At 57.1% G+C, this 25,492-nt stretch overlaps 1 protein-coding gene across 2 annotated transcripts in view; it reads left to right on the forward strand.

Moving 5' to 3' along the window:
* Tbc1d16 (TBC1 domain family, member 16) overlaps positions 1–25,492 on the forward strand; it is a 47,158-nt gene that overhangs the window by 11,460 nt on the left and 10,206 nt on the right. For both annotated transcript variants that reach the window (XM_013037742.1, XM_013037743.1), the window contains exons 3-4: positions 24,161–24,322; positions 24,845–24,992. In XM_013037742.1, coding sequence (XP_012893196.1) covers positions 24,161–24,322; positions 24,845–24,992 — 310 coding nt within the window. The remainder of the gene's footprint in view (positions 1–24,160; positions 24,323–24,844; positions 24,993–25,492) is intronic.

The raw sequence follows: 25,492 nt of genomic DNA on the forward strand, positions 1-25,492 counted from the left end.
AGTCTCACAGACTTTTCTGCCCAGGCTGGCTTTGAACCACGATCCTCAGATCTCAGCCTCCTGAGTAGCTAGGATGACAGGCGTGAGCCACCAGCACCCGGCTAGAAGTGGTTATTGTTGAGCTAGAATCTCACTTATTCTTGTGTGTGGCTGGACTGCAGTCTCCTGTTTTAGCTTTTCTGCTGCTGTTGGGAGGTCAGACCTACACCACAGCACCCGGCTTCTCCTGAGATGGGGTCTTGTGGACTTCCTGCCCAGGCTGGCCTCCTACTAGGATTCTCTGGATCTCCTCCTCCTGAGTGACTAGCATGATGGGTACCCCACCACACCCAGCTCCTTTTTACAATGCCCTTCTGCTAGCTGTGTGGCGGTTTGGTGCCTGACCCCGTGTCTGCGGGCCATGCCGCTCCTGGTGAATTCCTTTGCTCTTACCCTTGAGCTTGTGGTGTATTCTAGAAGCTAGTCCAGTGTTGAGTGTGATGTGCAAATGTTTCACACCATCTATAGTGTTCACAGGACCCTTCACAAAGCAAATGATGGTAATTTTGTTCAAGTCCAATTTGTCAATTTTCTGTTTTACGGGTCATTGCTTTTGACGTCAGACCTGGGAATCCCAGGCCTGGTGCTGGATCTGGAGATGTTCCAGCATTTTCCTGAGAGTTTTATGGTGATGTCTGCGACCCATTTGAGCATCAGGAGATTCAGGTCAAAGTTCACTTTCTGCCTCATTTGTTGAAAAGACGGTCCTGTCTTTCTGTCTGACCGTCTGTCTCCCTGAGTGCGTTCACACTTCTCTCCAGATCAGCTGGGGTATCGACGTGGGTCTTGTAGCTGCAGTTTTGCTGTGGTGGTGGTGGTGCTAGGATTTGAACTCTCACCACTGAGCCACGCCTCCAGCCTCTTCATAGCTACAGTTTTCGTGTTTGTGTCTGCTGGTCCTAGCTCTTGAACTCAGGGTCTGGATGCTGTCGCTGAGCTTTTTGCTCCATCAGGGATGGCACTCTGCCACTTGAGCCACAGCGCCACTTCTGGCTTTTTTTTCTTTAGTTAATTGGAGATAAGAGTCTTATGGGCTTTCTTGCCTGGACTGGCTTCAGATCATGATCCTCAGATCTCAGCTTCTTAGGTAGGTAGGATGACAGGTGTGGCCACTGGCACTTGGAATAGCTCTACTCTTTTTTTTTTGGTCGGTCGTGGGGCTTGAACTCTGGGCCTGGGCGCTGTCCCCCAGCTCTTCAGCTCAAGGCGAGCACTCTACCACTTGAGCTACAGCGCCACTTCCGGTTTTTTGGTGGTTTATTGGAGATAGGAGTCTCACGGTCTTTCCTGCCTGGGCTGGCTTTGAACAGCGATCCTCAGTTCTCAGCCTCCTGAGTAGCTAGGATTACAGGTGTGAGCCACCAGCGCCCGGCTAGCTCTATTCTTAAGAGGGGTCAAGAAGCAGTTAAAACTCATCATAGTCCGTTCACACTAGTACCACTCCAACAGGAGGTCAGCGCAGAGCCGTGGGCGACTCGTGTCTTGTGCTGTCTGCCTCTGGCCTTCCTGTGCACTCGGTATCTCCGGTCTATCTCAGCATGAGCTGTCCGCATTTGACACTGACTTGTTTGGCTTGGGGCCGGGCCGTGGCCAGTGCGTCTGTATTTGTGGGTCCACCCCGCCCTGTGCCCCATTTACAGCCGGTGTATCCGTGCCCGTGGGGTCCACCCCGCTCTGGCCAGTCCTTTCTGGCAGACACCCTTTGTCTTTGGTCTTTAATGGCCAGGTGGCTTCTAGAAGGTCAGGGGAGGCTCCCTGGTGTCCACCGTGGGCTCTGCAGTCCTGACCCTCCCTGGTTCTGAGCTGGGATTCCAGGAGTCACCTGCATGTGTGTCCACGCAAGGGAGCTGGGTGTCCAGCGGTGTCTGGTGGAGCCGCTGCACCTGGCATGTCGCTCCTGTGACCTGCGGTCAGATTTCCACTCGAGCCTTCGGGACAGGGAGGAGGTGAGTCTTTATGCCCTCCTAAGCTGAAGATAACAAGTCCAGGCACCTGGACAGGTGGCATCTCCGGGAAGGTGTCCCTGCTGCAGGAGGCTGTGGAAGGGCCTAGAAGTCTAGCGTCTCCATCTGTGATGCTTCAGCTCACCCACAGCTGCGGCTCCCCAGGGCTGTTTATGCAACCTGGCTGACTGTTGCGCGGGCCTGTGGGCGCCCAGGGCGGGAGCTAGGGCTGCCCATGGGGAGCGGAAGCCAGGGGCCTGGGGCCGCTCTTACATCAGCAGCTGGGCAGAGCCCCAAGGGCTCATGGGAGCTGAACATGAGGTCACCGTCGCCCAGAGGTGCTCCCCCGGCCCCCGGGGATGCAGCCGGGCTGCTGCAATGTAACCCAACCCCTGATGAAATCCTCCCTGACACCTGGGGGGAGGGGAGGCTTTTGTCTCGTGGGGGGGGGATCGCTGTATCTGGTTCCGGTTCTGTTTGGTTTCACATTCTGCGTGGCAGAAGCTCAGGCCCCTGGGTGCACAGGCCGAGGGCTTTCCTTGCTTCAGCGAATCTGTTTGGAAATGGAATAATATCATTCTCCCCCTGGCCATCCCATGCCGTGGATACCCAGCCACAGCTCCCAAGCCTGGGCACGTGGCAGGGTGGGGGCGGGCGCACTGGATGGGCCCCTGCCCGTCCCTGCTGGCCTGGGGTGACATGGAGGTGGACTTTGTCCCAGGCCTGCCTGGCGCCGTGCCCGGGCAGATCGCCCCATTGTGGGGTGAGAGCCGCACCCTCTCCTGACGCGGCCCTGAGGAGGCGCAGGGCCCCGGCCCGTGGAGGTTTTAGCGCCTCACCGGGACTCGTGTGGTGGGGCCATGTGTGACTTGGCACCAGAGAGGGGAGAACTCTGGGCCGGTTCATTTTGTTCAGTGGTTTCCGGAGCAGGATGGGACCCCCCAGGGGGAGCCCTGGGGCGTTGGTGACACCTGACCAGGGGCGGACGGCCAAGCTGGCGGAAGAGGCTGTGCGTCTGGATGGGAGGCTGTGCGGAGGGGCGGGGTGGTACGCTCACTTGGCTGGGGGGGGCATACGCCTGGCTGGGGGGTGGCGCGGGCAGGGCCGGGGAGGAAGGCGTCGGGATCTGTCTCGCTTCCGTAAATATTTAAACACGGGGAGGATTATTTTTGGTAGGTCTGTCTCTCTCCTCTCCGAAGCTGGCTGGCTGCCTGGATGGGTGTCGAATAGCACTGGTCGGTTACGTGCACGCCTGTGCACACGCACAGGTACACACACGCACATGCTTGCACACACTCCTAGGCACACACATGCTCCGGGGGTTTATGGTTCCTAGGTCTCTGTTTCCTGTTCGGTGTGGGCCTTCAGGTTAGGCCGGCAGGAGTATGGACGCCACGTGGCAGGAGCGGACAGTGGCCATTCCCTGAGCTGCCAGACCACAAGCTGCTGCACCAGGGACACGGGGGCGGGGGGCTGCCACACTCCACAGCCCACACCTGCCGGCAGTGCCACCCCGTGCTGAGGACACGGGCACAGGGCACTGTGCTTGGGGCCCCTGCTCAGCAGAGTGGAGGCCGGGGTCCTCCTGCCCGGGAGAGAGGCCTGGGCAGCGCTGTCCGCCACCCCCCCCCAGCCACCCCTGCTCCCTGAGCCTACCTGGAGCAAGGCCATCACACTGTCCCCATCTGTATCCAGGGGCCTGGCTCCAGGAGGGATCTCTGGGTGCCCAGCAGATGGCGGGCTTCTCCCAGATCAGCAGGGGCCGTCCTCCCGCTCCTCCCATTCCGCCCTCCTGGATACCCACACTGGCCCCTGCCTGGGACCCTTCCCTCTCTGACCAGACTGTGGTGGCAGCTCCCAGGGCTGGCTTTGCTACGGGAGGAGGCAGCGAGGCCTGGCCGTGCATCTGCCTCTTCCTCGGCATGTCGGGCCCAGCCTGACCTCCCTGAGCCAACCACAGCCCTCGGGAGGCCAGATCTGTGCCAGGCGGGCTTGAACTCCGGACCCAGCGTGGAGGCTCTCGGCTGACGCCTCCCGGACACAGCCTGTTCCCGTCCTGTACCTTCACCCCACGTGGACACCCCAGGACAGGACGGGACTCGAGCTAGACTTGTCTGGAATCTATTGGTGGCCTCTTGCTTTTTGTTTTTTTTAAATACTCTTTACATAGACGATGCACCTAGTGTTAGAAGAAAGGCCCCTCACAGGGACACGAGTGGGGAACCTCAGCTCCCCGTTCACAGCATGCTGCCAGAGTGGAGGAGGAGACAGACAGCCAGGCGTCCATCCACACGTGAGCGCAGCATCAGAGAGGGCTGGCCACAGACCGCGGGACGGGGACGGGCCCAGCAGACTTGAGGTCCCGGGTTCCATCCCCACCCCCACCCCCAGACGTTTCTGACACAAGCTACAAGATGGAGCCTGTGAAGACGTGAGCTGCGCAAGCGAAGCCAGCCGCAGACGTCTCCCGAGAAACTCCATCCATCCCGGGCCCTCGAGCACAGGGACAGACCCGAGGATGGAGGTTTCCGGAGGCTGGGGCGGGAGGGGAGCTGTCCTGTCGTGGGGGAAGAGGAGAGTTTGGGAGGTGGCGGTGTCTGTCCACACAGACACGCAGCAACCTGAACATCTTGCCAGGCCGGTCAAGTATGGGTTTGGGGGGACGCGGATTTTTTTACCTCAAGGCAGAGGTGAAGTTCCCTGGGTGGCAGGGGCCACGTGTGTGACCTCTGGGGTCCCTCTCCCCAGCGCCCTCTCCAAGAGCCGGCGTTGCCCATTCAGTGCCACAGCCCACAGAGCCAGTCCCTCGCACGCGACCGTGAGCCTCCCCTTCAGGGGTCAGGAGGTCCGTGGGCCAGTCCGCCAGTTCTGGGCATGCGCACTTGCCTCTGTCGGCCACAGCCCTCCCCGCCACCTCTGGACTGCACACACTGAGAGCGTGGGCCGGGGAAGGGCTGTTGAGTCACCAGAATCCCAGGAGTCTCCATCATGAAGGGTTTGTCAAGGTTCTGTAGGGTTAGCCCTTCCCGGCGTCCCTGTGAACTTAGAAAAACAGGCTTCCCGTTGCATTCTGGGAGCTTGGAATCCACATTTGTGGGTGTGGACTCTGTTTGGGAGGCCTGCGTGGTGGGGGGAGGCCCCCATGCGCCACTGTCCCCCCCAGGGTGGGACCCCTCCACCATTGTGTTGGGGATACAGATAGTCAGGTCAAGCTGGACCGGTTGGCTCCCGGCCTGGGGGCTTCAGGGGCTCCCCGCCCTGCTGCTCCGTGACCTTCCCCGTGTCCACACTCCCGTTGGTGCCCCAGGGCTGAAATGGAGGCTGCAGCGTCTGCATCGCAGCAGTGGTGGCCGTGGCCACCGTGGGCTCTGTGGGCGAGTGAGCCAGAAAAGGGAGGTGGTCTGCTGTCTGCGAACCAGCGCAAAGGTGCGGGCCTGGCCCGGGCTAGCGCCAGCCACCCCAATAACCCCAGCCGTGTGTGTCCAGTCAGTCCACAGCGTGAGCCCAGCTGGACGGAGGGCCACCCCGTCCCTCCAGAGAGGCCCCCCCCCAGGGCTGGCTGGCAGGGACAGCCTGAGGGCCCAGTGAGGAGCCTCCCCCAGGCCCTGGGGGCTGGAGACCTGCCAATAGCAGATGACAAAAGCCCGCCCACCGCAGGGAGAAGGTTTGCCTCCGTCTGCCGTCTGCAGCCACTGCTGCTACCAGTGCTGCTCAGAAATCCTCGGGGGAAAATTTGCGTGTGAGCCAGATGCCAGGGGCTCACACCTGTAATCGTAGCTCCTCAGGAGACTGAGAGCTAAGGATCCTGGTTCAAAGCCAGCCTGGACAGGAAAGTCCGTGAGACTCTTCTCTCCAATAAACCACTCAAAAAAGGCCGGAAATGGAGCTGTGGCCCAAGTGGTGGAGTGCTAACCTGGAGTGAAAAAGCTATGGAACAGTGCCAGGCCCTGAGTTCAAGCTCTAGAACCAGTACCAAAGGAAAAAAAAATTGCATCTAGGGGTTGGGAAGGTGGCTCAGTGTTAGAGTGCTCGCCTCCCATGCATGAGACCCTGGGAAAGATTCCTTAGCACCACATAAGCAGAAAAAGCCAGAAGTGGTGCTGTGACTCAAGTGGTAGAGCACTAGCCTTGAGCTGAAGAGCTGAAGGACAGCGCCCAGGTCCAGAGTTCAGGCCCCATGACACACACACACAAAGGCTGGGAAGGTGGCTCAGTGGTAGAGCGCTTGCCTTGCATGCATGAGGCTTTGGGTTCGATTCCTCAATACCACATAAGCAGAAAAAGCCACATAAGCAGAAAAAGCCAGAAGTGGCGCTATGGCTTGAGTGATAGAGCACTAGCCTTGAGCTGAAGAGCTGAGGGACAGTGCCCAGGCCCAGAGTTCAGGCCCCATGACCGCGCCCCCCCCCCGCCAAAAAAATTGTATCTGTTTTGAATATGTGCAGAGTTCTTATTGTTGTTCTATAAATAACATAGTATAGCAAGTATTTATATGACATTTCTATCATGCTCTGTATCGTACGTCATCTGGAGAGAAGGTAAAGCACACATGCGTGGCTCTACCCATATACTGTGGTTTGCGCGTGCTGTGGTTGTGCATGCGTGCTGTGGTGGTTCTGTGCGCACGCTGGGGTGCATGAACATCCATGGGCTCCTGGCACCCACCGCCCGGTACAGAGGAACGACGGTGTCAAATCCTGCCGACCTGCCAACCGCACGCGTTCACGCGGCGTCGTGTGGGCTCTGCGTTCACAGTGGCGTTATTCATGAGAGCCAAGGGCACAAGGCCCATGGGCCGTGCCGGCTTTGGCATGAAGTCAAGACAGCTAGGACTTACCAGGACTCTTCATGGCAGGCAAGGAAGATGGGTTTTCTCATCCCGGCCACCCTATTAGCGGTGGCAGAGCTGACTGGCTCCAGGGCCCGGCTGACACTGAGCTGCCACCCTCCCCCAAGCCGGGAGCTGGCCCTCGGGGAGGGCGGAGAGGGACTTCCGCTTGGGGACTTTGCTCCAATTACTTAATGAGCAAAATGCGTTCCCATACTGGGGGCATTGTTACTGACGGGGGCGGGGGGCTCTCCTGAGGGGTGAGGGGTCTTGGGTGGCCCCACAGGGCGGCTCTGGGCTGCTTGGCAGCTTACCCTTCACGGGAGCCAGCTGGGCTGCAGTCACGTGTGCCCCAGTACAGTGACTGGTGGGAAACAACCCTGCTGGCCTCTGCCTCTGAATGTCAGAAACTTCTTTTGGGAAATTCGTGAGTGTGTGTGTGTGTGTGTACACATGCGGGCATGTGTGTGCACGCGCACACAAGTACTGGGGCTTGAATTCAGGGTCTCACAGTCTCACTGCTGGCTAGCCCTCTACCACTTGAGCCATACCTCCAGTCTGACACTTAGCTGATTAATTAGAGATCAGCATCAGCTTTGTCTGCTTGGGCTGGCTTCGAACACCGATCCCCAGGTATCAGCCTCCTCTTTTTGCTTTCATTGGGAGGCTTTCCTTGGCAGGGGGGCCTAGGAAGAGCCTGGGGTATAGAGCTAGATGTGCAGGACCGCCCAGCTGCTGGGCTCTGCGAAGCCAGCGGTCCTGAGCAGGGCTGGCGGGACAGGCTTCAGTGTCTTATCAGAATTACTTTGATTTCTGTGGACCTCGTGGGCAAAAGAAGCCCACTAGGTTTTGCTTCGGGGTTCACTGTTGATGAACGAACCCACACTTGGTGCACAGAACCTTCTGCACAAACCCTGTGTGGCCCTAAAGTGAATTTTCCCCTTTTCGTGACAGTTGCTGCGTCGTTGCGGTGTGCGTGGTAGCGGATTCGGAGCGAGTTCACCAGGGGAGGCTGGGCTGGCTGGTGTGGGAGACCTTGAGCCGCTGTCTTGTCTCGTGATCTAGCGGCACCTGTTAGGTTCGGCCCCCCGGTCCCCACGGGACCCCGGAGGATATGTGCTGCAGAGCGGCCTGTGGGGCTTTGCCCTCACCATGGATGAAGGAAAAACATTTTTTGTTTGTACAAATCGGCACGGCTGGAGGCCGGGAGTGTGGTGTGGCCTAGTGTGGCAGTGTGACCGCGCGAGGTCGGTTTCTCTGGTGCCTTTGGGGAGCACATGAAAGACGCCGTGGGGGCCGGCTTGCTGGGGGGCCAGGGGCCGGGCCGGGCCGGGGCCAGGCAGGCATCTCCTGGGGAGGTCGGGAAAACGTTCCAAGTAAATAAATAAAATTATTTCTGGGAGCACAGGCCGTCTTTTTTCTCTCCCTACAACACACATCCACACACGCACACACACACACACACACACACACACACATACACACACACTTAAAAAAACTTAAAAGTGTTTTCATTTGAGTTGGGAGAAAACACGATCCCCTCACTCTCCTCTGCTCGGTTTGTTTTCCAGGCAGCCTGGTCTTGCCAGGTTTGTGCCGTCCCCTCCAGTCTGTTCAGACATCAGTACCAGGAGCCCTTGAGGGAGCCCTAGCCCTGCCCCTCCAGGGTGCCCTGCCCTGGCACCCTCCACCCTCGAGTCTTCTAGAAGCAGAGCTGCCCGGCAGCCTGAGAGCCTGTGGTTGCGGGATCCTGGAACCCATCTGAACCCGGTTCTTGGCTCTGACTCACGTCTCATCCCCTGAACGGGATCTAGGCAGCTGCCGGGGCAGCCGGGGGAATCGTGTGGTGCATAAGCCCTCACGCCTCACAGAGCCGTGGTCCCTTGTCTTGACACACCCTCCCACGTGCACTGTATTTCACAAACAACCACACTAAAGAGATGCTCATCCTCTGCTGGTACCGGACCAGGATACCCGGAGGAGGACACCATTTCCTGTAGGGCTGTCCTGGCCTTGACGGTCGGGGAGGACCAGAGGCCTAGGTCCCTCTGTGGCGTTGTGCCCACCTGGGGGGTGGTCGGTAGATTCAACGGTGGGTCTGTAGATGGGGAGAGGGGGACAGTGGCCTCTGAGTCCCACCGCCCTCCCCCAGCTGAGCCAGGAAGCCCCGCACCCTGGGGTCGGGCCGCCGGGTTACCCTTTGACGGCCAGTGGCCAGCTCCTCCCCCCCAGGCAGGGAGGACACAGCGTGATGCTGCCTTCCAGGCTGAAGGCCGTCCTCCCACAGTGGAGGCCCCCGTCCGTCGGTAGGAGGCTGGGAAGGTGGAGGCCATGGCCCCCTCGCCCCTTCTCCTTTGATAAATGCAGGAGCAGTTAGCTGGCTGCCCGGCGTCCCCAGCTTTGGCCGGAGGTGGCATCCATCTGGTTTTTGTCTGCTCTGCGTGGGGCGGGGAGAGGCCGCGCAGGCGCCGGGCCGTGTGACCAGCATGGTGATGCCGGTGAGGCCGAGGATCTGCGCTCGGGCTCTGACGTGGAACGGTGCACCCACGCCAGTCGGAAACCTCAGCATGGGTGGGACTTCCTTCTTCGGGGACAATCGGGGCCCCCCTGGCACTTGCCAATCGGACACCTTGTGCGCGACTGTCCTACTAATACAAAGTGAGACGGGAGAAGAAAGCCCCGGGTGGCTTTCAGCCCTGACCAGACACCCACCTTGGCTGCGTCCTGCTTCCCTCCGCCGGGGTGGGGGAGGGGCCGTGCAGTAATTGGCACCAGTGTGATTTATGCAAGTGCTAATCAAAGCCTTTTATTTTCTGATTATCTCTCTGTGTGATGGATGGCAGGCGCTAGCACAGTCAAAATAGAAACGGATTCCAGTCAGAACGTTTCAAAGCGAAAATCAGCGTGCCCAAGAGCAGAAGAGCCCACCCCCTCTGGGCCTACCAGAGGTCTTCTATGGGAAAAATATCCTTCAGAACCTTTTTTTTTCCTTTTTTCTTGCTTATTTAAATTAAGCTTTACCCAGCAAGTTTGGCAGCACCTAATTTGGTCCCGCTTGACCTCTGCAGCCTTGATTGGCAGTTGGTTGTTGGGCTTGAAGATGTGCCTTGGAGGTGGGAGCCGCCAGAATAAATACCCAAGGACAGCTCGGGTCCCGGAGGACCCAGGCAGAGCATGCAATTAACAGAGATCTTCACATGGAAAGTTAATTAGCTACTAAATAGCATTTAGCACAGTTTACGAGATGGGAAATGCATGTTTGAAAAGCAAATGGAGATCAATGGAAGAGGTTTCCACAAGGAGCCTGGACAATGGGGCCATGCCTTCCCCCTGACGCACCCAGAGTCCACCAGAGCTTGGGGGGCGCCAGGGTGAAGGGAAGGCATCTGCTCTGGCACATGAGACGGACTCTCTTGTCCCCAGGATTTATCCCCAGCAACAGAGAGGCCGTGGCGTGCCGTGGCATGCTGGGATCACTGGAGACACCCCCTAAGCACCTCTGGCCTTGGAGTGGTATCCAGCTGCCCTATTTAAAAAAAAAATAGTTATAGATGTCTTCACGCCTGTCATCCTACCTACGCAGGAGACTGAGATCTGAGGATGAGGCCCAAAGCCAGCCTAGGCAGGAAAGCTCACGAGACTTTTCAATTAACAACAAAAAAACTGGAAGTGGCGCTGTGGCTTACATGGTAGGATGCTAACCTTGAGTTCAAAAATTCAGGGTCAGCGCCCAGGCCTAGAGTTCAAACCCCATGACTGGAAAAAAAAGTCCTCAATGGTGGCATTAGCTCCACCACCTACCCCTTCCTTGGCCCACAGAGTCTGACAGAAAACAATGTCTGATGCCTTAAACCTAATGAAGAGAGGCTGGGCATGGTCAGGCAGGCCCGCAAATGCCGCTGCCTGGGAAGTGGAGGTGGGTGGATTGTAGTCTAGGCTAGCCTGGGTAAAAGCAAGAGACCCTGTATGAAAAATTAAAAGGGAGGATACGGTATGACCGGAGTGTAGAGGCCTGCTTAGCAAACCTGAGGCCCCGAGACCAAACCTCGGCATGAGGTATGTGGGGGGAGACATTTGAAGTCTGTAGATGCTAAGAGTCTATAATGAAGATTAAAACAAACACTGCTGGGAGCTGCATCCCTTCCCCATGATGCTGTTGGGACCAAGGCCCTGTGCACGTGAGCGGGAAACCCCTCTGTCATAGGTGTCCTTTTATTTTTTATGGTACTGAGGAATGAGCTCAGAGTCTGGAGCTTGAGTCACACTCCTAGCCCTTCTTTGCATTGGTTGTTTTTAAGCTAGACTCTCGCTTTATGCCCAGGCCAGCCTCCTGCCTGTGCTTTCCCACGTGGCTGCACGTGACAGGCACATGTTCCGCGGGGAGAGCAGGTGCACGTTACTGAGCAGCCATTGGCTGAGATGGAGTCTGGATTAGCTAGGATTGCAGGCATGCAGCACACAGTCCTGAAGCAGGACATTGGCTTCTACCTTTCAGGAGGTAACTTGTTAATACACTAGGTTAACAATCACGTTCTGAGCTGGGTGCTGGTGACTCGCGCCTATAATCCAAGCTGTGTAGGAGGCTGAGATCTGAGAGTCATGGTTTGAAGCCAACCTAAGACAACAAAGTCTGTGAGACTCTTGCCTCCAGTTAACCACTAAAAAGCCAGAAGTGGGGTAGCTCACCATAGAGGGTGTCAGCCTTGAGTGAAAAAACTAAGGGACAGCACCCAAGCCCTGAGTTCAGGTCCCAGGAATGGCATACAAAACACAAAAATGAGCTGGGCTCATGTCTGTCATCCTAACTACTCAGGAGGCTGAAATCTGAGGATCGTGGTTCAAAGCCAGCCCAAGCAGGAACATCCATGAGACTCTAATCTCCAATTAACCACCAGAAAACCAGAAGTGGTACTGTGGCTGAAGTGGTAGAGCACTGGCCTTGAGCTGAAGAGCTCAGGGACAGCACCCAGGCCCAGAATTAAAGCCCCATGACTGACGGGGGGGGGAGAGAAAGTTGTGGTCTTTGCATATCTTCGTAACTGACAAGTCTGGATGTTTGTTGACTTGCTGTCCCCCTCTGGGAAGGTGTATTCAAAGCCTCCCCAGTGTCATCCTGGGATAGCATTCAGGGAAACAGCAGGCTGGCGGCCATAGCCAGCCCTCCCTGAGGCCAGCATCCTGGCAGGAGACGAGCCTTTTTGCCCTGAGAACCAGTGGTGCTTGGTTCTAAATGTTCTGAATCAACCTGGGACCAGCCAAACCGCCGGTCCATCTGAAACCAGGCCCAGGGGGCAGGTTCAGGGAGCAAAGCGGGAAGGTGTGTGGGTCCCTCCCACCCACAGGGAGGTGTTCCAGCCGGGGCTCGGCCACGCTTCCCGGGGGCAGAGCTGAATGAACGCCATGTGTAGCCGATGCTGCCTGGGATGCCAGTAGCTCCTAGAACTGCAGCGTGGAGCCCGGAGTGGTGAGAGGGCAGCCCCCCCCCCAACTCCCTCAGGAGCGTGTGACCTTGTTGGTCAAGGTCACATTGCTGACCCTCACCCTGGTGCTTGCGTGCAGCTTCAGTCAGCCCTGGGTCACGCTGGCCTTCTAGCCAGCTTGGTGCAGGCTCGGTGGTCCCAGGTCCCTCAGCCCTAGAAGAGGAAGAGCCAGCCAGGCCCCCTGCCTGTGCCATCAGGCCTGGACTAGGTGAAGAGAGGAGGGGACTGGGGAGGGGAGGTCATCCCAAAGCCCAGACTCAGAACCTGCGAAGTTCTGCCTCCAGATGCTCTTCTCGCCAGGGAGTGTCCCCGCTGATTCCCACTGGGAAACAAATACCCTGGGCCTGAGGATACTCACGGCCCTGGAGAATTTGCTGGTGCTCTTTTTTATTTCTTTATTATTTTGGTGGTACCACGCAGCTTGCTTGCATGGATGGTGCTCTATCACTTGGGCTATGCCTCCAGCCTGCTTTTTTTGCTGGTTAATTTTGGAGATGGAGTCTTGTCGATTTTTCTGCCCTGCTGGGCCTTGAACCACGACCACCCAGATTTCAACCTCCCGAGTAGCTAGGATTACAAGCCTGAGCCTTTGGCGCCTGGCACCTATGTGCTGTTTTTTCTGGAACAGACCTCGGCTACCCAGCCCACAGCAGAGCATCCCAAACTCCCACTGTGACTGCCCTCTGATGGCTTGGTCACCCTGGGGCAGAAGGTTCCGGCCCATTAGGCAGAATTCACTGACCCGCCATGATGGCCAAGAGAGCCTGTGTTTGGCTGCAGCCTGCCGGTGGAGCGGGGAGCGAGTGGGAGAATTTGGGCTGAATGCCTGAAAAAGAGTTCATGAAATTTAATCAGATGCCTGCAGGGAACACCTAAATTTAGTCAAATTATTACTAGTATTCCTTCCGTCTCTCAGTTGCCTAAGGGGACGTCACGGGAAGTCGGGAAGCCGCCAGGCTGGGTGCCGATTGTTCCATTTCTGTGGCTCCGTGGGCCCCTCTGCTCCCTGTGAGCTGTGGGACCACCGCCACGAGCTGGCGGGCTAGGGGAGCCGCACGCACCCTCGCGGGCAGGGCAGTTCAGAGGCCGCCCATATTGGCCATAACTCCCCATCGAGTCCACAGCGCGGCCCCCGCTCAGCCACAGCAGGCTGCCCTGCTCCTCACTCCCAGCTCCGCTGTGCTCTCTCGGGAAGTCCCGGGTGGGCAGCCCTCGTGGTGGCCGGCGGTGAAGGAGGCCGGGGTGAGACCTGGCTGATGGCCCGGCCGCTTCCTCCCGATGGCGCTCGAGCCCCACAGACACAGGGTGGGGCACTGGCACTGCCAGCTGGGTTGGAACAGTAGCGTCCTCCCCCTCTCCGGCCCTCCTTGGCCTGCCCTCTCTGCCTGGCCCCTGAATCTGGGTTTCAGGTGGAGCTGTGGTCTCATTGTAAGGGGGCATCCCCAGGCTGTGGGTCCGGGGCGTGGTTCGCCAGGGTTCTCTGCCCAGTTCCGGGCTCTGGCAGGGGGTGGCTCCCTCTGCCTGTCATTTCTCCAGGCTGTAAGCCAGGCTCTAGATGTGCTCCCGAACGCCGGCCCCACGCACACAGTGCCACGCACAGCCGCGACAGGCACCCTCGTTCAGACTCTCCCGCTGTTCCCACACTCCGTGGCTGCAGCATCCGGGGGAGGCACATGGAGCGGCGCCTCCCACCCCTTTCAAGCTCAGGGAGCCGTGGTGTGGGCTCCGTCCTCAGCAGTGGGGCCGGGGCGCTGGGGGCGGGGCAGCCAGAGCTCAGCCCGATGCAGGAGCCCCGGCAGTGGTCTCCAGGCCGCACGGGCTATTAATTATTTTGCTTTATTTATTAGATGTACCCAGCGCCCCTGAGCCTCCAAACACATTTGCAAGTGCCTGAAGGGAAAAGGGAAAAACAAATGATTGCTGCCATCCAAGTCTCCAGCCCAGAACGAGCAATGCCGGGTAACAGTGTTAGGCGGAGACTCCCGCCAGCATCTACGGCCCCATGAGCCCGGACATGAGACACGTGCACACGACAGCGGCGAGGTGCTGGTGAGGAGCAGTCTTCTTCGTTCTCCCCAGAAATGGGGGAGGTCACTTGATGTGACAAGGAAAAATTAAAATGGCGACAGTGCCTGAGGGACTGGCCCATTCTCTCCTCCGGCCTTCCTGGGTGCTTTGAGCCCTCCCTCCTGCCCCCCGCCCTCGCCCCCCCCCCACACGCAAAGGGAAGGAGAGAGGCCTGGCCTGGTTATCTTTTCCTAAATTGTGTTGGTAATAAACCTGAACGGTGTGCCCTTCCTCCCTGTAATTTATACCTTTCATAATTAGCCTGGTGCATGCTCACGTGGTGTCGAATTAATCACCCGAGCAGGGACCGATGCCCTGCCGGCCCGCGGCTCAGCTCCCAGGAGCATGCCGCCTGGCTGAGGAGCCGTGATTTATCCCCCATGCGCCTCTCTTTTTCCGCCTTGTGGTTGCAGCCGCCCTGCCCAGCGCCGCCTGGGCCGATGCTGCCCTCCCCCCCCCCCCCGCTGGACCTCGGCAGGTTCTAGGACAGGAGCCCCGTTTGTGGGAGAATGCTATCTCAGCCTATGGCATGGGTCCCCGTGGGCTGCACGGTGTATGAGCCCCAGCCTGGCAGCAGTCGGGGTGTCGTGGGGGGCTGGTGCTCTGACCTGCCACCCTGCGGGCCGCATGGATCATCCGCCCGGCATGGCTCGCTGAGCTCTGAGGTCAGCAGAAAGCCTGGTGCCTCCAGCCTGGTGGCGGGATTGACCTTGCGCTGTCGTGTGGCACGCGTGCTGTGTGTGAGTGTCTGATGTTAATTAGAGCAGACAGTGCTCAGTTTTGCTTGGAACAGTGAGCTTTGCATGCGCTTCAGACAGCCATCACCTGAGGGGGCTGAGCCCACCACGGCATCAGCCTCCCTCAGACCTGTGGCCCAGGCACTGACCCTTCTTGCCATCCTCAGCCGGGGTACAGGCCCCCCAGTGGGTGGCAGAGGTGCTGAGAAGGGGGCTCAGGGCCTGGGGTGAGATGTCTCCTTCCCCTCGGGGTCAGAGGTGAGGGTCCAGCTACCGCATCCCACCCGGCCCTTCTCGCCCCTTCTCCTGAATGTAGAATTTGGAGTGTGGGAATCCTCCCTTAGGATTGGGGGCGGAGCCTAGAGTATGTAAATGACAGGATTGGGGGCGGGGCCTAGTGTGTCTCTATGGCAGGATTGGGGCGGGGCCTAGTGTATCTACTGGTCAGGATTTGGGATGGGCCTAGTGCTTGCACTTCTATGTCTGGGTAGGAAAGGGGCAGGGAGGAGAGAGGACTTCAGGAAGCTCTGAAACACGTTGCCAGAGCTCTCTGGCAGAGAAGAAGGGAAGTGGCCCAGGGCAAGGTGGAACATTCTAGAGGTGGAGAGTGAATTCATGAGCAGCACAACTGCCCCAGGATTGCAGACTATACGCGAAACAAAAGCTGGGCTTGGGTATCAGGTTTGATTCTTCTCGGATCCCCGTCACCATAGCAACCAAGCCTTACCCAGGGTCTCACCTGGGCCCATTACTGGGGAGAGTGTGGGGCCCGGAGGATGTGTGCGCCACGCCCTCCATCTGCTGTGTGGGCTTGTGTCGGCAAGGGCTGTAGGGAGAGCACTCCTTCCTCAGTGCTCCTCTTTTGTTGTTGTTGTCGTCCGGCGTGGGGCTTGAACTCTGGACCTGTGTTTTTTTGCTCAAGGCGAGTGCTCTACCACTTTGAGCCACAGCTCCACTTCCAGTTTTCTGGTGGCTCATTGGTGATAAGAGTTCTCAAGGCCTTTCCTGCCTAGGGTGGCCTCAAACTGCAATCCTCAGATCTCAGCCTTCTGAGTGGCTAGGATGACAAGTCCCTGGCCCCTTGGTGTTCCTTTGGGCTCTGACCTCAGGGACTGACCCTGAGGGTAGGTCCCCAATCTGGAAATCCCCCTTCCCCCTGCCCCCGCTCAGTTATAAAGATGCTGTTGGGTTTAAAACTTAGAAGGGTTTTTGGGGGGGTCAGATCCCACTAGCTCCCTGACCTGGTCCTCCCAGAGTGTTTTCTGGTCCGGTGTGGGCCTTTCTTGGTCAGGAAGGGTGTGGGTGTAGCTGATGGGCCACACGTGTCCCAGGAACCAAACCCTCCCTGGCACCGCACTGCTGTGAGCCGCCTCTTCCTTTTCTCTAACCAGTTTTTCTTCCACATTTCCATCTGTTCCAATACTAGAAAGCCCCCCAGGAGACAGTGCCCCGTGCTGGGAGGGCCAGGGGACAAAGACAAGCGACCTGTGCCCGGCAGATAGCGGAACAGAGAGGGTCCTGGGCCCCCGGGGCCCTCCGGTTCTGGGTCTGCAAGGTGGGCGTGGCCACAGGTGTGGGGGCCTTGTGTGCACCCCAGGGGCATCGCACCACTCTCTGTTGGCCTCTGATCTCCTTCTCGCTCCCAGCCTTGCCCAGACTTATCGTGAGGAAGGTCAGCCCTGGCATGGAGCCCGACTTGCAGAGGTAGAGCTCAGACACAGCCCCTTCCTGGGGCCTGGTCCTCTGCCCCGGGGGGGCAGGATGCTGGGGGTGCTGCTGGACATGGCTTCTGACAGGTTTGGGGTGGCTGGGGTAGGCGTATATCCAGAGCACCCGGTTACAGGTATCGCCTCTGGGTGCCCGGCCACCCTATGCCCCGTCGCCCTTCCCTGAGCCTTTGATACCAAGGGCTGGGGTTTCCGAGAACATGCCAGCTGCCCAGGTCCCACTCTTTGATGCAACTTTTTTGTCTCATCCCTCAGGGACTCATCGTAAGGGCTTAAAGACCACCTGGACACTTCCTAGCAGGATTTAAAGCAGGTTCCAGGAGACCCTGCAGCCAGCTGGGCCCGGGGTGGGCTCAGGACTAGGCTGAGACCGGTGTGTGTGTGTGTGTGTGTGTGTGTGTGTGTGTGTGTGTGTGTGTGTGTGTGTGTGTGTGTCTTCTTGCAGGACTTGGGGTGTGGCACCGACTTGTCCTCAAAGACTGCTTCCTCCCACCGGGATGCAGCCCAACCACAGAACCCTTGCCTAGCAAGAGCAATGTCCTGGATTTGATCCCCATGCCAGAAAAGAAAAGACAAAAAAAAAATACAGTTCAAAACCAAACCAAACACAGATGATCTCTGGCAGGGGCCTTCTGCACAGTGAGGGGCTCCGCGGTAGTACCCCCCCGGCATGGGGCCGTCTGCCCACCCACCCCAGGGAAAAAGGGGAAATCAGGCTAGACTAGGAGGTGGGCCCAGCAACAGCCAGGAAACCACGGCTGGGGAAGCTGGTGGCCGCCCCCTCCTCCTCTTCACCAATGCCTCCTCATCCTCCGGGTAAACCCCAGCCACTCCTGAGGGTGGTGGGCGTGGCTAGAGTTCTTCCCCGCCCACCTGTCCGCCAGCTTGGCCCTGGCAGCCGTCCTGCTGCTGCTCTGGCTGGGGTGTCCCCTGCCATCAGACAGGGAGAGGGAGGAAACAAGGAGCTCGAAAGCATACACCTAGTTTATGTCGTCCATGGGGCCTGAACTCAGGGCCTGGGCGCTGTCCCTCAGCTCTTCAGCTCAAGGCTGATGCTCTACCACTTGAGCCACAGCACCACTTCCGGCTTTTTCTGTTTATGTGGTGCTGAGGAATCAAACCCAGGGCTTCATGCATGCAAGGCAAGCGCTCTACCACTGAGCCACCTTCCCAGCCCCACACCTGATTTTTAAATTGTAATAAAATGTTCATTTAGAGCTACTCAGGAAGCCAAGATCTAAAAATCTAATTCAAAGCCAGGCAAGCAGGAAAATATGTGACTTTTATGTCTACTTCACCACCAAAAATCTGTAAGTGGAGGTGTGGCTCAAGTGGTAGAGCACCCACTTGTGCAAAAAAGCTAAGCAAAGGTGCAGGGCCCCGTGTTCAAATCCCAGTACCACCAACACGAGTGTGCGTGTGCATGCACATACATAAGTGATTTCAGTGTGTGCCTGGTTGGATCTGACGATCCAAGGTGGCCTGCTGCACGTGAATACAGCTTACGTGAGCGTAAACCTAAGCCCAGGTTCGCAGCAGGCCCCCCCCCACCTGCTGACGAGACTCCTCGGGGTGCGCAGAGCAGGGCTGCTCATGCTGAGTCTGCACATGCCAATATCTTGTGAAATGTTAGCCACAAAAAATGGATTTGTTACTGGAGTGAACTTCAAGGTAAAATGATTTCTTTATGGGGCGTTTCCACTCCCACAAGTTCAGCCCAAGAGCAAACTGCCTGTTCTTGTGTGGTGACATTTTTACAGCAGGACAAATGGGATTACTGCTACCTCCTACACGCCCTCCGACCTCTCGCTGTGATCCTGGGGGCTTTGTTCGCTCTCCCCCACCTCTCTGCTTCCCAGGGAAGCCCCCTGGGACCTCCTCTCCAGGGTGATGGCTGGTCTGACTGGCTTCTCTCCCTGAGGAAAACATGTTTAGATCTATTCTTGTCATTCCTTTTTGTGGCTGACTAATATTCCACTGTCCGGATAGGCCGCATTTTGTCTTTCTGTGTCAGCTAAACATTGGTATCATTTCCTGCTTGAGCTGCTTTTCAGCAAGGCTGCTATGAGATTCATGTACGGGCTCCCATGTGGCCTGTGTCCAGTGTTGTTGGATTTGTACCTCGGAGTGGAACTCCTCACATGATGGCGGTTATGTGTCGTTTGGGGGAAATCCATGAGACTCTTTTCCTGAGTGGTTGTTACGCCTTCATTTGTTTTCCCACCAGCAAAGTCTGGAGGTCACTGTCGCTCCCGTGGCCACAGCTCCTCCTCTGCATCTTCCCTGCCCAGGCCAGCGCGGCGCGCAGAGCAGCCCCTCCGCCCGCCATCTTTCCAGGGCTTTTTGTTCATCTGTCTGTCTTTGCTGATTGGACCCTGTGGCCATTTTTTAACTGGAGTACTTAGCATCTTGCTCTTGCCTTGTTGGTGCTTTGAAAGGTTCAATCTAGATCTCGGTCCCGTGTCTGATACAGGACTCTAGATGCCTTCTGTCTTCTTGTGGTGTTTTTAATTTTTATGAGGTCAGATTTATCTTATTTTCATTACCTGGGCACCTTTTTTTTTTTTTGTACCAGTACTGGGGCTTGAATTCAGGGCCTGGGCCCACCTTTCGCTTCTCCACTCAAAGCCGGGCTCTACCCCTTGAGCCACAGCTCTACTTCCAGCTTTTTGGTAGCTGAATTGAAAATATGAATCACACGGACTCCTCCCTGGGGCTGGCTTTGAACCTCAACCTTCCGATCTCAGCCTCCTGAGTAAGTAGTTAGGATTATAGGCGTGAGCCAGTGCCAGCCTGAAGCTGTGGTTTTGAAGGGGTAACAGCGTTTAAAACGAACATGCTCATTACCTTACTTAAGGAACTGAAACCCTGTTCATCACCTTTACAATAAAGATATTGAAAACAAGAAACTATGGGGGGATGGTAAATATTTTTATTGTTATTATAAAGAGGGGTTATAGTTAGATAAGTCAGGTAAAGAGTAGATTTCTTTTTTTGTGCAGTGTCTCCCCTTTCCATCCCTACCCACAGTTACACAGTCATTTGCCACATAGTGTATGTTGAATAGCATGATTGCTTTTGCTCACCCTCCTCCCTCCCTTTGTGCATACCCCCATCTCCCCTAAAAAGAAAAAAAATCAAAATAAAAACGAACACCGCTGGGCGCCGGTGGCTCATGCCTGTCATCCTGGCTACTCAGGAGGCTGAGATCTGAGGATCTCGGTTCAAAGCCAGCTTGGGCAGGAAAGTCTGTGAGACTTATCTCCAATAAACCACTTGAAAACCGGAAGTGGCTCAAGCGGTAGAGCGCTAGCCTTGAGCTGAAGAGTTGAGGGATAGTGCCCAGGCCCAGAGTTCAAGCCCCACGACCGGAAAAACAAAAACAAAAAACACCATCAACAAGAACAGTTAACAGCAGGAAAAAAAAAAGACTTAAGGGGAGCACAGGAATGGAGGGACAAAGGGTGAACGAACGCAGCAGTGGTTCTCACTAGACACTGTGGAAAGTGAACCGTACAACCTGTTGTAGGGGCCAGAGGGAAAACTGGGAGAGAGCGAGGGGAGGGTGGCAATGAACTCTTTCCCTGACTTCTGTCACTGTAACCTCTCTATCACCCTTATAGTAACAATTTAAGAAGAATTAAAACAAACGTTTCCCTTTCCTGGAATTTGTTTGGCTAAATAGTACTTTAACTGCTCGGAGAAGTTACACCTTTGGGTCCTCCCCTCAGCAAGGAACTGCGTGTGAGTGTCTGGAGTCCTGTATCGGTCATCACATCCAGTCGTATTTTAGATCTACCTTCCACATGTGAGAGAAAAATGTGTACCCTTTGTCTGAGTTTGGCTTACTTCACTTACCATGTTCTAGGTCCATCCATTTTCCTGCAAATGACATAATGTTATTCTTTGTAATGGATGAGTGAAATTCCACTGAAACTGTTTCTTAAGCTGAGTGTTTTCTAGTCCTCTCTATAGGATGCTTCCACATAATAGCAACCTGGTGTTACTGCTGAACAAACCATACTTTTAATGTATCATGTGTGATCACTTATGAACAAACCAGATTATCTGCAACATAAATACTCCCCTCCCCCCCATCCTAGAGTGTGTATTCAGGGCCTGGCGCTGTCCCTGAGCTGCTTTGAGCTCAAGGCTAGCTCTCTATCACTTGAGCCACAGAGCCACTTCCAGCATTTTCTGAGTAGTTTAATTTTTTCCCCCTTTGTCGTGGGGGTTGCTCTGGGCCTGGGTGCTGTCCCTGAGTTCTTCAGCTCAAGGCGAGCACTCTACCACTTGAGCCACAGTGCCACTTCCGGTTTCTAGTGGTTTATTGGAAATAAGAGTCTCACGGACTTTCCTGCCTGGGCTGGCTTTGAACTGCAGTACTCAGATCTCAACCTCCTGAGTAGCTAGGATTACAGGCGTGAGCCATCAGCACCCAGCCTGAGTAGTTTATTTTGGAGATCAGAGTCTCATGGACTTTCCTGCCTGGGCTGGCTCCAAACTGTGATCCTCAGATCTCAGCCTCCTGAGTAGCTAGGGTTACAGGCGTGAGCCCCTGCACCGGCAACACGAATACTCCTAAAACCAAAACTGCTTCACATATGTAGAAAGATGGTTAAAATAAAAACCCATTTGAGTTTTTCCTGAAGTCTCCCCCTTCAAAAAAAAAAAAACATATAGCTCCCAAGTTCCCAGATGCTTTGCATTTTAATTCTAGGTGTGAGTATTAAACGTGTGTGTGTGTGCACACGTGCGTGCACTGTGCGTGGCAGCCCCTGCCCCCAGGGGGAGCAGATGAGATGGTAGATGCGGTGGAGGCCACCCTGCTTGGACGCGGCCCACCTGACCAGGGGTGGAGGCCTCCACCAGCCTTGCTCCACTTTGAACCCACAGCCCCGAGCGTGCACGGAGCCCTGACTTAATGAATCAATTACTTATCGCAAATGATTTCCCCCAAGGAGCCGGAGAGGCTGTTCACAGCCTTGTGCCTGGGGGCGGGTAGCTGGGGAGGTGTCTGGCCCTTCTCTCCCGGGGCTCTTTGCTGGTTTGGAATCAAACATTTAGGGGACCAACAGGGGCCTTCTGCCTGAACCCCGGCCTCCACAAGGCTCTGTCTGGTGTTCGGCAAGCGCGGTGGCCTCCTGGCGTGGCAGGATGGGGCATGCTGGGAAGGGGGTGCAGGCCTTAAAGGATGGCACCAGTACACCGGGGGTGGCAGGAGCGGAGAGCGGAAAGGCGGTGGGAGGAGAGTGCGGCCCTCACCCTGTTTGTGAACGTCGAGGCCAGGCCCACTGAGGCAGGCTCGGGCCCAGGGCCGTGTGCCAGTGGGGCTCGGGCTCCGCACATCCACCATGGCAGGTTCACCGACCTTGTAGCCAAGAGCTCAGGTGCCGGGCAGTGGGAGGGCCCAGCATAGCTCACATTCTTAACTGGGTGGGGAAGGAAAGTGTGCCATATACCAGCTGGCATGTTCTAGAAGCTTCCTCTCCAAGGAAGGGCTGAGCAGGAGGGGTTGGCAGTGCTGCCAGAAGGGCTGCGTGGTCACGTGTTTGGGAGTCTGATGCCCCGGGCTCTAGAAGAGCAGCGAGTGAGTGGAAAGGGGTGTACAGGGGCCCGGAGCCGACGCTCATGTCCGCTGATGATATTTTAGAATTAGCTGGATGCTAGAGCTCAAGGGCCCAGATCTAACCTGAGATGTGGCTGAATCCATGTAAGAAAGTATTTTGCAGGGCTGGGAAGGTGGCTCAGTGGTAGAGCGCTTGCCTTGCATGCCTAAGGCCCTGAGTTTGATTCCTCAGCACCACATAAGCATAAAGAAAAAAACCGGAAGTGGCACTGTGGCTCAAGTGGTAGAGCGCTAGCCTTGAGCTGAAGAGTTGAGGGACAGCGCCCAGGCCCAGAGTTCGGGCCCCGCGACCGGACCCCAAAAAAAAAAGTATTTTGCAATTAGTGGGGTGTGTGTGTGTGCGTGTGTGTGTGTGTGTGTGTGTGTGTTGGTATTAAGTCTTGAACTCAGAGCCTTGGGCTGCATTGGCAGGCGCTCTAGCTTGTGGATTTTTTTTGGGGGGGGTCCGGTCGTGGGGTCTGAACTCTGGGCCTGGGCGCTGTCCCTTAGCTCTTCAGCTAAGGCTAGCACTCTACCACTTGAGCCACAGCGCCACTTACAGCTTTTTTCTTTTTTCTTATGTGGTGCTGAGGAATCGAACCCAGGACCTCATGCATGCAAGGCAAGCGCTCTACCACTGAGCCACCTTCCCAGCCCACTTGTGGATTTTTAAAAAGAGAATAACTGCTCTGCAGATCCAGGCTGTAAAACATGCTTTGAGAGCCTGGGCCACAAAACAGCTTCTCATATCAGTTCTACCGCCTCGTAGCTGGGCGACCAGGCCAGGTTCCTTAACCTCTACGGGCCTCGGTTTCACCTTCTATGCGGGAGGGGGGGTAAATCTAATATTCATCTAATAGGATTATTGTCAGAATTAGATGCAGCTCAGCCACTGGAGAAGTGGGGAGCCATGTGTGTATTTGAATAAATATTTGCTGTTGAGGTTGTGTGTGTGTGTGTGTGTGTGTGTGTGTGCACGCGCGTGTGTGCTGGGACTGGGGCTTGAACTCAAGGCCTCAGGTTCTCATTTGAGTGGCCGCTCACAGCCGGTCCCAGCCCAGCCTGTTTGATGGTTTACTGGTGGTGGAGTTCCACAGACTTTTCTGCCCGGGATGGCCTCAAACTGTAATCCTTTGGATCTCAGCTTCCTGAGAATTACAGGTGTGAGCCCCCGAATCCTGGCTAGTGACTGTTGCTAATCATCGTGCTAGTAATCCAAATGTTTCCTTACCCAAACCGGTGATTTCCAGAGATACAGAGAACCCGTCTAAGCCCATCCATGTGAAACTCTGGCACGGCAGGTCACACGCACGCACGCACGCGCTGAGCACCAGCCCTGCGCTGAGCACGGTGCACTTACCCCTTTCTGCAGAGCCTGGTCACTATCTTTGCTTTGTGAACGAGGACACAGGGGCTCTGAGAGGCTTAGGAACCTGCCCAAGGGCACACAGCAAAGTCTGGCACTCCGGCCCACATGACCCAGCCTGCCACCGGCCCTGTGGAAGCAGGGTGCCATCTGATCGTGAAAATGCTTTTCTATCCAGGCCAAAGTGTCACTCTGTGTGTGACTGGTGGCCGGATTTGCCCGCTCACTCGTTCATTCACTCCCAGGTTTCTGGAGGTTGCCCCTGGCCGGCACGTTCATTTGCGTCTGAGCGGGCATGGGGTGGCAGGGCCGGGGAGGGGGTGCGGGCTCCCAGAGCGCCGGCCCTCACGCAGTCTGTCTCTCAGCTCCCCCTCCAGCTCGGATGTCCAGTTGAGGTTCACAGACAGCAGCTGCCTCCTGCAGACCGCTCGCTGGGAGGAGCCGCAGCGGGGCTGCGCCCTGGAGCAGATCTGCGGCGTGTTCCGCGTGGACCTGGGCCACATGCGCTCCCTGCGCCTCTTCTTCAGGTGAGGACCTGAAGCTGGCTGCCCCAGAGAGGACCACGGCCACTGAGCACTCGGGACTGGGGGCGTGGCTCGGGTGGTCCAGTACGAGGCCCTGGGTTCAAATTCCCAGCACTGGAGAAAGAAAACCAGGAACCGGAATCCAGCGTTGGGGAGGAGGGCACAGCCGAGCGCAGCACAGCAGCACATGCGCGGCTGTTTCCTGGCAGGGTGGGCCCCGGCCAGCCCGGGGGCAGACGAGACCAGGGAGTTCCCTCATCTACCCGGTGGCCGAGCGCCAAGGCGGGCAGAGCGGCGGGTGGGTGGCCCCCCGCCAGTTTCATTCTCTTACACAGGGTGTGGCCTGCAGTGCCACCACCCCCACCCAGCGCCTCCAGCCCAGGCACACGGTCCACCTCCAGGGGTGAGGCCAGGCAGGCTGCATGGGAGAAGGCACAGCCCCCGCCCACCCAGCCCTACGTGCCTCAGGACGCAAACCCCGCCTCTGTGCTCACTGACCTTCTCGCTCCCCAAAACACCCGGCAGCGACGACGCCTGCACCAGCGGCCAGCTGGTGGTTGCCAGCCGGGAGAGCCAGTACAAGATCCTCCACTTCCACCATGGCGGCCTGGACAAGCTCTGTGAGGTGCTTCAGCGGTGGAAGTTCTGCACGGAGACGCACCTCAGAGAGCAGGTACACAGCCCCACCCCTGCGCCCTGAGATGCACCCCAGAGAGCAGGTACGCAGCCTCCCGCACCCCAAGATGCAATCCAGAGAGCAGGTACACAGCCCCGCCCCTGCGCCCCGAGATGCACCCCAGAGAGCAGGTACGCAGCCTCCCGCACCCCAAGATGCAATCCAGAGAGCAGGTACACGGCCCCACCCCTGCGCCCCGAGATGCACCCGAGAACAGGTACACAGCCCCACCCCTGCACCCCGAGATGCACCCCAGAGAGCAGGTACACGGCCCCACCCCTGCGCCCCGAGATGCACACCAGAGAGCAGGTACACGGCCCCACCCCCGCGCCCCGAGATGCACCCGAGAACAGGTACACAGCCCCGCCCCTGCGCCCCGAGATGCACCTCAGAGAGCAGGTACACAGCCCCACCCCTGCGCCCCGAGATGCACCCCAGAGAGCAGGTACACGGCCCCACCCCCGCGCCCTGAGATGCACCCCAGAGAGCAGGTACAC

This window comes from Dipodomys ordii, unplaced genomic scaffold, assembly GCF_000151885.1.
Source record: "Dipodomys ordii isolate 6190 unplaced genomic scaffold, Dord_2.0 Scaffold7, whole genome shotgun sequence".
Taxonomy (NCBI): Eukaryota; Metazoa; Chordata; class Mammalia; order Rodentia; family Heteromyidae; genus Dipodomys; species Dipodomys ordii.